Source organism: Caloenas nicobarica, chromosome 5 (assembly GCF_036013445.1).
Source record: "Caloenas nicobarica isolate bCalNic1 chromosome 5, bCalNic1.hap1, whole genome shotgun sequence".
Lineage (NCBI taxonomy): Eukaryota > Metazoa > Chordata > Aves > Columbiformes > Columbidae > Caloenas > Caloenas nicobarica.
The window spans coordinates 48,457,723-48,475,188 of NC_088249.1; the positions used below are offsets into that span (position 1 = coordinate 48,457,723).

At 38.0% G+C, this 17,466-nt stretch overlaps 1 protein-coding gene across 3 annotated transcripts in view; it reads right to left on the reverse strand.

Moving 5' to 3' along the window:
* The window catches only part of PPP6R3 (protein phosphatase 6 regulatory subunit 3), an 82,428-nt gene that overhangs the window by 14,417 nt on the left and 50,545 nt on the right, over positions 1-17,466 (reverse strand). For 2 of the 3 annotated variants that reach the window (XM_065636020.1, XM_065636022.1), the window contains 6 exons: positions 15,000-15,115; positions 14,525-14,610; positions 7,626-7,712; positions 3,716-3,813; positions 1,615-1,669; positions 770-900 (listed from right to left, as the gene is read on the reverse strand). In XM_065636020.1, the coding sequence (XP_065492092.1) occupies positions 770-900; positions 1,615-1,669; positions 3,716-3,813; positions 7,626-7,712; positions 14,525-14,610; positions 15,000-15,115 (573 nt within the window). The remainder of the gene's footprint in view (positions 1-769; positions 901-1,614; positions 1,670-3,715; positions 3,814-7,625; positions 7,713-14,524; positions 14,611-14,999; positions 15,116-17,466) is intronic. The other variant, XM_065636021.1, reaches the window with a different exon arrangement.

Consider the following 17,466-nt stretch of genomic DNA (forward strand, 5'->3'; position numbering starts at 1 on the left):
AACTGTATTCAAGTCCATTCTCTTTAACTACATACAAAATTAAACCCTATGGGCACCTCTCCCTTCCTGCTGAGTGCAACTAACACAAAAAGCAAGGTAATGCGAGAAGGTAAGGATGTCCCCAAAACACATCACATTAAGTAACCACAACACCATCAAACAAAATAATTGATTTTGTACAGAAGGTATTAGCAACATGCATTTCAAAGGTTGCAAGGGAAGAAGAGATTTGGTTTGTGACTCAAGCCACAAGAAGATCAGAAAAGCCAAGATTATTGTGCGACAAAATTCAGTAGAAAGGAAGTTGCACAGCCCTAAGAGTTTTGGGGCTAACATGCTCCTTCCTCTCAATGCAGTTTCCCATGCAGTTTTGTTCACAACCACATTGGTACCGTAGAGAGGGCAGCAAGGTCTACAGAAGTGTGGAGATGAAATGCCTTGTCCAAGATAAGAATGGCTGAGCAGGTTTAAAAGCAGAGGAAAAGAATAAGCAGCAGGAAAAACAAAAACAAACCACACCACCACCAAAAACACAAGTTACAAAAGCTGAAGTACAGGAAGAGCCGAGTAGACAGAGCAACTGCTGCCACTTTCTACAAATTACAGCTGGAAAGCAGACACTAAAGCCACCCCTCTAGTAATTTCTCCACAGAATGGAAAAAGCTAGTTATGCTGGACAGCCTGTGCTAACAGTCAGTATGAATTAGAAGACATACTTTGTATTGAGGGATCACTATACTACCATTTGGATGAAAAACACATTTCTTACCTGGAACGCCTCTGGGACTCTGGTATAAATGCAATATGTTTTTCTTCCCAAATGTCATCTTCATCAGAGCCACCATCATCAAACTGCTGTATTCGCTCCTTACAGCATGCCTCAAACAGGGCTATATTGCCCTAAATACAGCAGAAGTATAAAATCTGTATTTATGATTCATCATTCTACTTACATTAGTAAATATTTTGGAAATATATGACTATTCTGAAGAGAACCTCAAAACGGTGCGGAAAAGGACATTCCTCTAAAAGCAGCAAAAAAAATGGAATGTCTTAAGAAATTAAACTTGCCAAGAAAATATTCAGTGGTGCTTGTTGTACTCAGCTACAAACAAGTTCAGTGGACTGTCAAAGAACAGATATGAGTTTCCATCATGTTTAAGAACAGCATGCAGGAATGACATTGAAGAGCTTTTCAGATAACCAGAATCATCAAGTACTCCAGCTTTATTTTGTGAAGTGGGGTTTATTTCAGCTCAACTGACAAATAGTATCTAGGGTTAAAATCTCTGTCCTTACTTTCCTGTCACCACAATCTCACTGGAAGACTGAAATAGCTTCTAACCATAAAATACAAGTATGCAACATGCACAAATCAGATCCAAGCCTGTTCTTGAACCTGACCAGAGAAATTAGAAGCAATTCTGTTTAATACTAGTCACAAAGAACAACAATGATGTCTTACAACTAGAAAATATGACACAGGAACAAGGTAGGATAGTTATTTCCCAATGACTACACATCAAAGGAGTTGCAACCACCACCAAAACTCTGAGGTCACACCAAAGTTTAAAAGACAGTAATTCTTCTGACAGTGCAAGAATACATACTTACACTTTCATTCGTATTGAGTGTAAAGTTGATGTCTGAGACCCGATCAAAAGAAACACTACAAAAAAGAAGATGTATGCAATAAAACAAGATGCTGTATTATGACATGAAGACATCTATTTTCTCTTAGGTTTCTAATTTTCCAGTAACCTAAAAACATAAAAGACAAAGTAGTTTCCAATATAAAAATCAAACTCCAGACTGAGGCCTGGCATTCATGTGTATTTTCTAACTGAAATATTTAAAATAGAAATACAAAATGATATCATCTCCACCCTATAGTTAGCTATGAAGATGCAACAAGCCTAAGCAAGCGTAACTGAAATTATATGCAAATCTCAAATACTGTACTGTCATGCACTAGAAAAAAAGAGTAGGCCTAAAAAATGCCTAGTCTGACTATGGTCTACCATAATACAGCTCAAAATCCTGCAAAGATCTACGTTGCCAGTTCTTATACCTTCTAACTGATTTCACCACTCTATAGAAGGACCTTCTCAACAGGAAGAAAGTGAAAAATGTAATAAAAACTTCTGTTTCCTAATGAAAAAATGTTTGTTTTGTTTTGTTGTTTTTGGTTTTTTTTAAAGTAGAGATTTGATCACTGAAGGTTTTTTCCTCAAACTAAACACTAAATATTAGGCTTTACACATCTTCACATATTAAGCTATCAAGCAGTTTCACTAAAGTAATTACAAACATTCCTTAGATTAAAAATAGCATTAGGCAAAATAAATCTCTAGGGGATGCAAAAAGAAACAGAGGAGGAAAAGAGGGGAAACTCTACCGGACTTTCAGAAGAGCTAACATTTTCTTTCTCTAGCCACATACAGCAGTGCATTCAGCAGAGCATATACTACTATTCCTCTAATCTTCATTGCATTATAAAGCAGGGAACAAGGTAAGTGGTCTAAAGGAACATAAGTTTTAAGTGTGACTGAGTTACTGTGCAAGTTAACATCTGAATTACTGTACAACAGCAAGCAGGTAATTTAAGCTGTAATTGATTCTTGCACAAATGGCATCATTTATCTACATCTTAATCCAGGTCATGAGTACATCATCAGTATACCTATTACATACCTCAAGAGATCTCCTTATACAAGTAGTCATCTTCTTTCCGCCAAGACCATATACTACTAAACAGCATGATCTGAACGGAATTCCAACTCCTATCCTTGTCAAAATCCACTTGCTTCTAACAAAGTTAAGGACTACCCTGAGTTGTTTCCTCTCCCATCATATCTTAATCTATAATCTCAGCAGATCGTGGTGCAAAAAGGCAGCAATGCTTCTTAAATGGCACATGCAAGCTTCAGTCAACCACCACTTACTAAACACATCTTACAGAAGAGCACTGAGACATTCCACTGTATTTTACTTTAATGCTTTTTACTCTTATATGTATATTCTTGCATTCCAAGCCATGAATTCTTACAAAAATCACAATGAACTCTTTTCGGCAAGAAGGCCCATTCTTTCCCTTTCCCATTATGGTACTGGTTTAGTTGGTTGGTTTGTTTTGTTTGTTGGGTTTTGTTTGTTTTTAACCTGACCAAGATTGTTGTCAGTTCATCACTTACCCATTTGTAGAAATGAGTCTTAATTGCCTTGACCTTGAAAACAAAGGTAGATTTACAATGCCCATTCCTTACTGTCCCATACGAAATAGCACATGTCATCTTTTCCAGGAAAACTTAAAAGTAGAGCTATTCATCTAGTCTGGTACATAAAATGTTTGGGTTTTTTTTCCCTGGTGAATTTGAGGCACAGAGCAAGTGAAAGTGCACCCAACAATGCCATGTCATTGAACACGCATAGCTTTAAAAAGCTGAGTTATAATTTAGTTATTTATTCACAAACACTGTGTTCTCATGTTGGCACAACCAGGACATTAGAAATGGAAAACAAGCTGTTGCTTTCCCTCTGTAAACTGTCCAGGGAGGCTTCTATCAGTGCACACATATGGTATGAAAAGACAGGACCGACTGGCAACTGCCTCACATCAGTAAAGGCTTGCATTTATCATCAGCAAAACCACAGCCAAATACACAGTAAGAACACGCCGAGACTATAGTCAAAGCCAGTATAATGTTATACTCACTTGCCAATGTCATCTTGATCAGCAAACTTCTCATCGTTGAAGCCAAACTGGTCAATAAAATTGGACGTCATTTGTTGCATCTGATAATCAGAAAAGGCCTGGCAACCCCAGGACCAATGACAGTGATATAATGATTCTAATAATACTCTAAATCCTATTTGCCCATTTTGCTCCAAAGAAACAAGTCTCTCTAATCTAAACATAAACGACAGGAAAAGGATTTGTCTTAATCTTTGAATTTTAAATGGTAACACTGACTACTTACCTTTACTGACTTGAAAGCCAGTCTAATAACAGTTCTCAATAACAAAGTTAAATCTCTAGTTTAACCATGTGTTCACAGAATCACAGAATCACAGAATGTTAGGGATTGGAAGGGACCTCGAAAGATCATCTAGTCCAATCCCCCTGCCAGAGCAGGAACACCTAGGTGAGGTTACACAGGAAGGCGTCCAGGCGGGTTTTGAATGTCTCCAGAGAAGGAGAATCCACAACCCCCCTGGGCAGCCTGTTCCAGTGTTCCGTCACCCTCACTGAGAAGAAGTTTCTTCTCACATTTAAGTGGAACCTCTTGTGTTCCAGCTTGAACCCATTACCCCTTGTCTTACTGTTGGTTGTCACTGAGAAGAGCCTGGCTCCATCCTCGTGACACCCACCCTTTATCGGCACCTTTCCAAATGCACCCGAAAGAAACAGTGAAACACCACAATATATGAGGTAAAATAAAAAGCTGCCTTTGTTCAAAATAACATGAAGTTATAAAAGGTAAGAACCATAAAAGTACATTATATACAGATACTAAAGCACAGTTTCATATTTATCATGTAGTTATCACTTGAAATTTCAGTCTCAGGCACACACACCAGCAGCATCTACTCAACCTCTAGAAGAAGGAAACTATTGAACATTTTACACCTCAGTGCAGTGTCACTGACTCAAATGTGCTTTACTTTTTGTCTTTGTTTAAATAAATAAGTCAGTGTCAACTGCTAGCAGGTAGGTATATACATATTAAAGTACACATGAGCATTTTCTCTTATCAATAACAAGTTTTTGTCCCTTATTTCCAAGGACTATAAATAAATTATCGCACATTCTCTAGGGACTTTTAGTAGCGTTATTTCCATGTGTAAAGTCAGCCACCGCTAAGACATTACAGGAAATACAGCTGTCACATCAACTCTTGGTTTCTTGCCCAAGGGACAAAATACACATACAAAACCTTTCAAGAAGAAGGTAACGCTGAATATGATGAAGTGAATATGGAAAGAAAACAAGAGAATGGTCAAAAAATGGTAAAAAAAAAGTGAGTTTGGATTAAAGCATGATGAAAACAGGAGGAAAAAAGAAAGTAGTCACAGAAGGTATACAGCAAGACACTATCAGGGCTGGGAGTGGGTCTGAAAATGCTCATGACTGGTAGGGTCGCTATGCTAACCCAGGTCAAAGCAAGAACTCTTACATTTTGATCCTATATTTTAAAATCCAACAGTTCTGAAAAACTTCAGCATTTGATACTAACACAATTAATATACCAACATGAACACAGATAGGCAATCAGTTACTGACTGTCTTCCCTATAAAGTAATTGCTCTGCTTTACACTGGTTACTAAGCCTTCCTTTCCTGTAAAGTTATCTTCATTATTATGGATATTAAAAAGTGCATGTGACTGAAAGACATTAGTGAATTATCTTCACAGGAAGGAAAAAAAAGCGAAGAAGTTAAATAGACTTGTGTTTTGCAAAAGGTGCAACCATTAAGAACACCACTCATCAGGCTAAACAGAAAATTAAGGCATTATGTTTACAACATTGGCTAGTCATAAAACTAGTGTGAAATCTTATGACATCAAAATTGCCTAGAAGTATATAAAACGCAATTATAAAGTTCTGGCATTTCTCAGACTCTAGACAGTTCTATCCCGTTCTCTAATATATTTTCAGTACGCTTAAAGGAGACAAAAAGTGGTACTAAGCTGGTGGAGAACAGAACAACGTATTCCTGAAGTAAAAGTTTCTAAAGCGACAGCAAGATAGCACATAAAATATTGCCAGCACAAGAAATCTTACAACCCAGAACTAGGTAAGGGATTATTTTTTCAAACATGTCAGTTTTGAAGGGTTATTCAGAAACTTATACGAAAAGTGTTGCTGAGAAAAAAGGAGGGGAAAAAGAAACATTCCCTCTAGAAGAAAGGGTCTTCATTAGAAGAAAACAGTATCAAACTAGATTTGGATGCCAGAAGAAATAAGTCATAGCAAATGCAATTCTGCACAGGCAGAAGTTACATTTGACAAAAATAAACCAAAGATCAATATGTTCCTTAGTATTTTCCTCCTTTACCCAATTCCTAATTGGTCCACTTGAATTCTGGAAATCTACCTCCTGTTTTCTCCTTTAACTTGGTAGAATACTAGGGTATTCCAGCTGAGCCAGAGACACCTCTGTGAATGAATTTGTGCAGCTGTAGAATGTTTGAAGTAATTTCAATGCATTTCCCATCAGTGATTTAACCTGTCTAGTGTCATGCTTTCCTCACAAGACCACTTTAGAAAGTATGTTTCACTACCATAGCTTAGAAAAAGTTTCAGAAAACAGTGACAAACTTGAAATAAACAGCATTGCATCATCTGCATTTCTCCAGATTAACTACTTGGAACTGCTCAGATTGCCTAGGTACAGCAGGTCACTAAAGGGATGCATGAAAAGTACAGAGATATTTCAAGATCTTACTTTCTCACAAGAGCTGCTACAGATAGCTCCCAATTTATCAAATTCGTATTTAGGTGTACCTCACATGCACAAAATCACTGAATCAGGTAAAAATGCATTCAGATTCTTAAAACTTAAGCCACGACAATCCAAACTTAGGCAATTATTTATTATAAAAACTATAAAAGATGCATAAAATACAGAAGCCAGTCTTAGGACTAAGTATTTACTACATAGCTGTTGGTGAGCTGAAAGATTTTAGTTAATAACCCAGGTAAGAAATATGTTCCATATAAGAGATCTATTGTCAGTCTTGTGCTGCATGGCTCCTACCTTTACCACCAGTGAAAGAACTGAAGGACATGTATATTGCAGATAGGACAGTACTATTACAGAAATTCTGTTATTCTCTCTTTTTTTTTTTTTCCCAGTAAACCAAGAGATAAATAATTATCTTTGAAACACTCACAAAAGAGTTGTCGAAAGCATAAACTTAATTTAAAAATAAGTTATAAAGTTCATTGGAAACTTAGGGAAGATTTGGCTATGTACACTTACTAGGGATCAATCATCTATAAAGTTAAACCCCATTAGAGCCGCTAGATACAACCCGTTACAGGAGTATACTTAGCTCTTCATTTATAGTGTTGTGATGACTGCAGTTCGACATTTTGTGAAAAATTAAAAGCACATAGTAACAAATAGCCAATCCTCCTTGTTTAGTCATTAAAATAAGGGTCAATATTTAATTAAAAAAAATCTGTTAGCAAAACCAAACAGAAACCCATATTTGCTTTCATAGCAGTTCATGCTTGCCAGAAAACACAATTAGAAGCCACCTTTTCAAACTTCTACAGCTATTAAAAACTAAAGTTAATACAGAAACTATTGAACTTAGCCAGAGAGCTGGCATATAAAAATCTGTTCTTAGGCATAATGAGTAGAGATCTGCATACACAGCATGACCAAAGACTAAAAACTGGAAGGAACACCAAGATATCATGGCTTGTGTTAAAAACCATACCTCTGGGTTTGATAAAACACAGTTGTGTACATGCACATAAGTCTAAGTTTTATTTTAAACTTTCTAGATTTGCATGTGCTTTTGATAGAAATACAAGTTCACTGCTTTTAAAAAAAATCTTGTTTATTTTTATAGAAAAAGCAACTTTTGCTGTTAAAAGAATTCAACTCACCTGCTGCAAAGAAGAATCCTGTGAGAAGCCAGTTTCTTTAAAGTCAATTTCATCATCACTGGAAGAATGAATGTGGCAGGTAGTAACCTATAAAAAGGAATTTAATTGTTTGCATAGTACATGACAGCCACTCAAGTATACTCACACTATCTGGCTGAATCTTCAGTTTCATATCACGCTGAATTATTTTTAGTTTTCCCAACTGCTATACTACATAAAACAGTCCCTGAAATATTTCAAGAGTATTAACACATGCATGAGTATCAGATACTCCAAAAAAGCCAAAGCTTTTGACTACCTTAGAGAACGACTATAACATAAAAAGCCAGTCCTACTGCTAGCAGTTATCTAAAAGAAAATGAGACAAAACTTGCATCTTGTCTTTGTACTGCAAGAAATATACTGAACGGCACATGAATTAGTAGGCACCAATACAACAGATCATATACAGAGATCCTCCTCCTTTCATATATATAAAAAAATAAGGGAAACTGTCTTAGGTAACTACAGTATTTACAAAAAGACAAAAGGATTAAACTTCAGAAATCTGTAACCAATGTGCACATGCAGAAACAAACAAGGAGTTGTCGCCACAGCAACCGCTGTTTTAAATGTTACCCTTGGAAGATGATTTTTTTAAATGATCTGACATAGAACTAGTGGGAATAGTTTGTTCAGTCACACTGCTATCTAAACAACGTTATACTCATCTTTCATCAGAACAGCACTCCAAAAGTAATTTTAGCTGGGGCAGCAATTAGCTGAAGTTACAGTAGCAACAGCAGAAACTTACGACATACTCTATGAAGGATCACTAGTAGAAAGCAAATCTACAGATGACAGAATTCATACTGCATTGTAATACATTGCATTATCCTAAAACTCCACATTAGATTCTCAAGTGAAGTCAGGTGGCTCGTGGATTTATTTATTTTTTTTTTTAAAAAAAGAAAATACAAGCCTATACAAAAGGACTACTGAAACACATAAAAGGCTATAAGCAAGACAGACACCCTGGGGAAGAATGGCTGGAAAGCTGCCTGGAGGAAGAGGGCCTGGGGATACTGATTGACAGCCGGCTGAATATGAGCTTGCAGTGTGCCCAGGTGTCCAAAAAGGCCAACAGCATTGTGGCTTGTATCAGGAATAGGGTGGTCAGCAGGACTAGGGAAGTGATTGTCTCCCTGTACTTGGCACTGGTGAAGCTGCACCTCAAATACTGGTTTCAGTTTTGGGCCCCTCACTACAAGAAGACATTGACGTGCTGTAACAAGTTCAGGGAAGGGCAACAAAGCTGGTGTGGAGCACAAGTCTTATGAGAGCGGCTGAGGGAACTGGAGTTGTTTAGCCTGGAGAAAAGGAGGCTGAGGGGAGACCTTATCACTTGCTACAACTACCCGAAAGGAGGGTGTTGGTCTCATCTCCCAAGTAGCAAGCGATGAGAGAAAACAGCCTCAAGTTGCACCAGGGGAGGTTTAGATATCAAGAAAAATTTCTTCACTGAAAGGGTAGTCAGGCATTGGAACAAGCTGCCCAGGGAAATGATTGAGTCACCATCCCTGGAGGTGTTTAAAAAATGCATAGATGAGGTTCTTCGGGATATGGTTTAGAGATGAACTTGACAGTGCTAAGTTAATGCTTGGACTTGATCTTCAACGTTTTTTCCAGCCAAAATGATTCTATGAAATATCACAGTACAATGCTACAAGTCAGGATACACGTGCAAGAAACAAATGAAGAAAGTTGTTACCTGAAGTATATTGTCCTTTTATGCTTTTTCCTCTGTTAGTATAACACATTTTAAAAAAAAATCATTGGGAGTGCTTTATTCTTGAACATTTACCATTCTGCTCTGCAGTGCAATTTGCATACTAGAAGTATCCTGACTTCAAGTTATTGAATTTCTGAAGGAAACCTGACCTATCAACACTAAAATTATCAGTAAGTGGGAAGAAGAGTAATGCACCAAATGATCTCTAGGCTTCTTGTGTCTGGAGAAGAACTGTTATATCAAATGACAGACCAAGTCCATTAAAGGTTAGTGCTCAGTGTGTATTTATGAAAACAATATATAGTCTGCACGCTTCCAGGTAACTGTATGGCATTCCACACCACAACCTGAGCTGCCCTAGATACCGTCCCCCATATGTTGGCACATTTTGAGACAAAAGTTAATATACCTAATCCTTCTACAACTGCAACTTGTTGGGGGCACACAAAACCAAGTAAGAAGTTATTTAGTTTTAGCTACTACCAATGAACGAGTTCATCCTCAGTAGAAATACTGCCCTTACTGCTGTTACAGAAACAAGCTCAGGACTCTTAGCTAGGCATAGCGTATTCTTCCCCAAACCGTGCCTTTGGGAACCAAACAGGACATAAGGCCTAAGATAGATGAGTTACTTCCTTTTGTTTTCAGACAGCTCCTGTAGTTGAAGCATAAACCTGAAAAAAGAAACTAGCACTACTCCACCCTAACAAATAAATGGCAGAATTATACCAGGGAAGTGGAGTGGGAATGACCATTGCAAATTCCAGCAATCAGTTCTTCACTTAAAGCTCGTCACTGTTCAAACCAGTCACTTTCTAACACACACAGCACAGGCACTTTTTGCAAATAATTCATTCTAATGTGTGGCATTTTTTTGCCTTATTTTCTGGTAATATTGAGAAAGATTTTCCTTAGGAGAAAGAAACTGCATGGTGATTTTTAAGGAAAACTTGAACAATTTGTCTGGTAGACTGCTATATTTGTGCTTAGGGGAAGTACGTTCTCCTCACCTAGTCTTTAACTATACCTCACAAACATTCAATATATAATGACAAATATTGGAAGGATGCCAGAAAAAGACACATCTGAATAGCATTCTTCACTGTACTGGCATCATTATGCACCTTGTCTAAAGAGAAAATGAACAATTACTCCATATTTGTTTAATCTTCAGCTAGGCAAGTGTAAGTAAGTAAACTTAGTGAATACTGCCTCCCTTCTACCAGAAGGACAATTAGCAGTGGAAAAACAAAAGTAAGTGTCTTGTAAAGTCTGTAAAGCATTTTGGGAAAATTCTGATGCAGTTCTGCAACATGCTCACTTCTAAGTCTGCAGTTAACTTTGTTTCCGAAAACGCAACAAGAACTTATTTGAAAGACAGAAAAGCCTAAAGAGAGAGAAAGATAATGAAAGGGATGTGGTATTGATAGATTTACAATCAACGTCCCTGATATAAAACAACTGAAAAAGAACAGTCTCATGACTGCAGAAGCAGTTCATTATGCATGGGACCTCAGGACAATATATCTTGTTCTGTTTTAGTAAGAGAGCTCTCTTTGTTGAGCACCAAATGACTGAAGCATTGAAAGCACTCACAAGGTCAGTTATTTCCATAGCGTTCACACAGCTAACTTATTTACATATTTTTAATGAACTTCACCTAAAGAGTATGCATACACATAAATATCAGATCATCTAAGCTTAATAAATCCAGTAAGCTGACTGAAGATCAAGTATAAAAGTAAAACACAGTTCTGTCCTTCAGGTCAGGAGCCATGTGCTTAGCTATTGTATCACCCATGACTAGATTGTGTTCAGCTTGCTTAGGACAGGAAAACCTTGAACCAAGTAAGTCTACTCATCTACCCAGTAATAATAACCATAGAAAATTAAGAAAGGTGTGCTTAAGATCTTGCTCTGGGAACACTGAAAATCTGCACTTTAAATCAGGCACATGATTTTTCAGGTAAAAGCATTACAGAATCACAGAATTAGGGATTGGAAGGGACCTCAAAAGACCATCTAGTTCAATCCCCTTGCCAGAGGCAGGAACACCTAGATGACGTTACGCAGGAAGGCATCCAGGTGGGTTTTGAATGTCTCCAGAGAAGGAGACTCCACAACCTCCCTGGGCAGCCTGTTCCAGTGTTCTGTCACCCTCATAGTGAAGAAGTTTCTTCTCATATTTAAGTGGAACCTCCTGTGTTCCAGTTTGCACCCATTGCCCCTTGTCTTATCCTTGGTTGTCACCGAGAAGAGCCTGGCTCCATCCTCATCACAATCACCCTTTACATATTTATAAACATTGATGAGGTCACTCCTCAGTCTCCTCTTCTCCAAGCTAAAGAGACCCAGCTCCCTCAGCCTTTCCTCATAAGGGAGATGCTTCACTCCCTTAATCATCTTTGTGGCTCTGCACTGGACTCTCTCGAACAGTTCTCTGTCCTTCTTGAACTGAAGGGCTCAGAACTAGGACACAATATTCCAGATGCGGTCTCATCAGGGCAGAAGAGAGGGGGAGAAGAACCTCTCTCAATCTACTAACCATATCCCTTCTAATACACCACAGGATGCCATTGACCTTCTTGGCCACAAGGGCACAGTGCTGGCTCATGGTCATCCTGCTGTCCACCAGGACCCCCAGGTCTCTTTCCCCTACACTGCTCTCCAACAGGTCATTTCCCAACTTATACTGGTACCTGGAGTTGTTCTTGCCCATATGCAAGACTCTACACTTGCCCTTGTTATATTTCATTAAATTTCTTCCCGCCCAACTCTCCAGCCTGTCCAGGTCTCGCTGCATGGCAGTACAGCCTTCTGGCATGGCAGCCACTCCTCCCAGTTTGGTGTCATCAGCAAACTTGCTGACAGTGCACTCTATTCCCTCATCCAAGCCATTGATGAATATATTGAATAGTACTGGTCCCAGTACTCTTGAGGGACTCCACTAGATACAGGCCTCCAACCAGACTCTGCCCCATTGACCACAACTCTCTGGCTTCTTTCCTTCAGCCAGTTCACAGTCCACCTCACTACGTGATCATCCAGATGACACTTCCTCAGTTTAGCAGCAAGGATGCTGTGGGAGACAGTGTCAAATGCTTTACTGAAATCGTGGTAGACCACATGCACTGCTTTACCATCATCTATCCACTTGGTTATGTCTTCATAAAAGGCTAAGAGGTTGGTTAAGCATGACTTCCCCTTGGTGAAGCCATGCTGACTGCCCCTAATGACCCTCTTATCCTTGATATGCCTTGAGACAGCATCAAGGATAAGTTGTTCCATCACCTTCCCAGGGATGGAGGTGAGGCTGACCAGTCTATAGTTACCCAGGTCCTCCTTCTTGCCCTTTTTGAAGACTGGAGTGACATTTGCTTTCTTCCAGTCCTCAGGCGCCTTTCCCATTCCCCACGACTTACCAAAGATGATGGAGAGTGGCCTAGCAATGACTTCAGCCAGCTCCCTCAGCACCTGCAGGTGCACCCCATCAGGACCCATGGATTCATGGATGTCCACATTGCTTAACTGGTCCTTAACTGAGTCCTCATCAACCAAGGCAAACTCCTCCATTGTCCTGACTTCCTCTGGGGCCTCAGGGGTTCTGATAATCTGTTGTTTTAACCCAGAAGACCTTCATCAACTTACAAAAGAGCACAAACACTCAGACATACCAAACTGTCCAGGTTTAGAGATGGTAAGGACAGGTCTATGGAGACCAAAGCACAGACCAAAAGCATGGATATTAGGAGACAGTATGACTGGGAAGAAATACTGTGGGGGTGTGCTTTCGGGATACACAAATACAATAACCAGAACTTACACTTGACTCAGTCAAACAACAACCTGATTTTTCTATGATATGTATTTTATAATCTCCTACACCACATTTTATCATCCATTACTGCTTATCTTTAAACTAAATGCTAATCCAAGGCTCATGACAATTGATCACACAACCAGAAACAAAGCCCATAGCTCTAAAAGTTCAAAGACACAGTATTTTCCAGATGGCATTTTAGATACAAGAATTTTTGTTTTGATGCTTCATATTGCTATTCAACTGAATACTTTGGAATCTGGAGATATGTTTTAAATGAAGTTCTACTGTTTTTTACATCAAATATATCCAAGTAAATGATTACATATCTAAAGAGCAAATTACAATGTTATTAATTATAAATCGGCTTAAAATTCTGCCTCTTTACATGACTCTTCTCTTGGCCTTAACCAAGAAGTAGTTTACACCAACAAGAAAATATCATTGTTCTACAAACACTATGAACGTCTTTGCATTCACAGGCTCATAGAAAAAGTACCATCTGTACATCATTTGGTCCTGTCCACAAGCTGCACAGTTTCAGATGAATTTTACTGCCACATATATCATGTTAGCATTATGTTCCAGTTGCTATATTATGTTGAAATAGAAAATTTAACACTATTAGTCTTATAACCCAATTAATATAGCACCAGCACAAGTTAATGAAGCCATATACAATGCACTGCATTCCTGGAGTAGTCAGGTATATTAAAATTCATTAATTGGTCTGCTTAATGAAGTCTCCAAGTGACTACTGCATGTTTAACATGGTTACACAAAAGCTCTTCACAGTTCTACTTAACTAGCTTTTTTTCTAAAAGTGTGATCACTACTGCTGCGTGCAGAAAAATATGATGGTGCACAACAAAAGTACGCAAAGTTACCTGACGTAAAGCAAGGTCAGAAACACATGCAGTGAGATGCATTTTTCCATTAAACTTACACAGGCTCATTTACATGCTGTAGATAAAGCAATTTACAGCAGCTCCTGCCGTACTAGTTTGTACTCTTCAAGCAGACAGGAGCTTTCAAGGACACTAACTTCAAGCTGTAAAGAAGTCTTCCTTCTTGACAACTGCCTGGGATGAGGTATACAAACTGAGCAACTGCAAGACTCCCACATAAAATATTAATATGGCTTTAGTTGAAAAGTAAACTAAAAAACTATCAGTTCCATAGCTCAGCAGCTAGATATACTTGTTGACACAAGTACATGGAAGTTGGGAAGATCAGTTGTGCTGCTGACAAAAAGAAACTGCGGTCCAAGTAAACAGCAATTTTGATAACTCACCCATCACTACTTACCAGGTCCACTGTATTCCTCTTGTTAGTTTCTCCTAAAGAGCTTGTGCAGAATGTCTCCCATCGCTCCCTCACCTCCTCAGGAAGCTCTAGCATACAAAACAGAAAAACAAAACAAAAACCATTTTGATACTATCAACAAAGGAGCATCATTTAATTTTTAATTGTTTTCTTTTGTTCTACTCAGAAATACTGCAAAGAACATACACATCCTCCTAAATACATAAGGATTACTCCATATAGCAAACAAATCCAAATTAAGCAGGTGAGCATCTCTTTCCATTTATTTCAGGGAGCTTTGATACTGTTTGAAAAAGACTTAAGCATATGTTTAAGCATGTCTGGTTTTAAATTGAATGCGTCAGAAATAATATTTTCTTCTTTTATCCAACAGCTGTCTTTTAATTTAAGTCTGAATCATTTCCTCAAAATTTGATAACGAAAGCCATGAAGACAAACTTAAGACTATTAACATTACCTTTAATGAGTTGTTGGACTAGTGTACTGTTTGGCCCCTTATCCGTACTATGCACAATACAGTTTGCTATCCTTGTCAGATGACCCATATAGCCATGCCGTCTTCCTCCTTCAGCCCTGCAAGAGACAAAAGGAATTCAACTGCCCACATTCAGAGCAACTGTGCTACTATACTTTCTTAGAAAACACTCTACCAGAGTCAAGAAGTTACACAAGAGAAATAGCATAGGGGTTCTTAAACAAAAGAGTTGCACCCTAAAACCAAAGGTCAGCAAAGATACTCAAGAATTTCAGACACCAACTGGTTTGACTACTAAGCAAATTCAGAAGACTTAACAAGTATGTAAAATACCAAGAAGGAAGTGAAGAGTCTCTGGACAGATTATTTCCGCTTTCACATTTATGTGTGTAGAAAGAAAAGTCTACAGCGTTATCCAGAAAATGACAAAATTAACAACAGATCCACAGTTTTCTGGAAATTTCTCTTGCTGAGAGTATTTTTCAAAACCCCACTTCACTGAATGTTCTCTCAGAGCTTTGAGTCCATGATCAAAACATAGTCATTACCACTGAAAATGAATCCTGTCTGCAATTGCTAACCTCAAGATATGTAAATCCTCTCAGTTTTAGGTCAGTCTGCCCCTTTAACAAAGGGTGACTTGCAAAACACCTAATCAGAAACTGAAAAGACTACTGATTTTGCAGCTTTAGACATTCTGAAGCCTGCACAATTAGTTGAGTCTTGTTTCAACATATATCTCAAGACTGTTGGATAAAGTGTCCTTTAGCTGAATGTTACTCATTATATGCTAAAATCATTACGTAACCAATATGCAAATGTGTAACCAATTGTCTCTTCACGACTGTCCTGAAGGTGTAAAAATAGTGATAAGATTTTGTATATAATGGCTGTTACTTTTCTTTCTGGCATGCTGGCATTCTTTCAGCATCCAGACTTGTGCAACTCTCTAATAAAAAATGTCTCGTCTCTGTGTGCAAAAATTTGACTCAATTGCACACTGGGTAAAAGAACTCCATTTTGGGGACAACAAAGAGAGGAAAAAAAAATCTTAAATCCTAAGTGTGCTCTAGTGTTGCAGAGTTTATTAACATTACATTTAACACGGAAGTTGGAATGGTATGACCAACTGAAGTTTTAGTTAGGATCATTGCTTTCCTGAAGTTTAAGTAAGTGTACACAAAAGGTACGATTACAAGGCAGTCCAAATATTTTTATTTGACAGAACTGCTTTGCAGAATTTTGTAGAATTACAAAAGTTTTTACAGTAGTGCTTTGAATAGCTGTGATCAGCTCTAACCATTCTAGATATGACCAAAGAGCTAAAGTGAGAGCTCCAACTTGGATCGAATTTCCAGCATTTAGCTGCAAGCTAATCAGACATTTGCCACGTCAGCTTTTTAAGGTTTTGTCCTTTCTAATGAAAAATCAACGAAGACCTACTCAATTGCTAGACAAGCCTCCCATGAAATTGACTGAAACCTTTGTAAAGTGAGAGCGGTTCAGGAAGTAGATTATGTTATGCAAGCACAAATCACATTACTTGATTTTCCACCACCATCACTAACGCATGAGGTAATTGAAATTATGTTATGTCATGGTAATACAAGATGTCATGAATGAAACAGTATTACACTGTTTACAGGAACAACTTCAGTGAGAGGTTACTGTCTTATTTCCTCCACTGCTTATGTAACAAGTACATTCAAAAAAAGCAACATGCAAAGATGGCAAAGGTTATAATTTCTAATCGAGGATATACCATAAGGAACTCTTGTATTTGATAAAGTGGACTGACTTGTCATTGCCAAGCCAAACTGTGTAGAATACAATTGTATCTTCTGTTAGGAAATGCTTATTAATCCCAGCAAATCAAACAGCTTTTTGTTATGTTGGATTTTTACCAGCAAAAAGCAGTCACCCTCAAAGCTTCTAGCACTGCTCAAAAATCAGAATACCAAAAAAAAAAAACCTGCCAAAAAATCAATTTCCTGAAGCAATGGTCCTGTTTTGGCTGCTATGCTATTAAATTGTCTTTATCTCAACCCATGAGTGAGTTTGTGGTTGTTGTTGGTTTTTTGGTTTTTGGTTTTTTTTTTGGTTGTCGTTTGTTTTTTTTATTCTCTTCCCCATCCCACTGAGGGGGTGGGAGGGCAGGCGAATGGCTGTGTGGTATTTGGTTGCCAGCTAGGGTTAAACTACAACAAGCAGCTAAGATAAAAATACTTTTAGATTATCTTAAAAGACTTGTGTTTTATATTTGGAGTCATACTTGTACAAAACTAGATAAAGGGGTGAATTACAAGAATGAGCTCATTTCTTGCAAATAAAAATTATTTATTTCCAGATAAAAGCACAATCTGAGGTTTATAACAATATTTTCCACATTACTGTTTGCAAACATGAAACCGAACAAATTAATTAATTATTATTTCATCCATATGGTAAG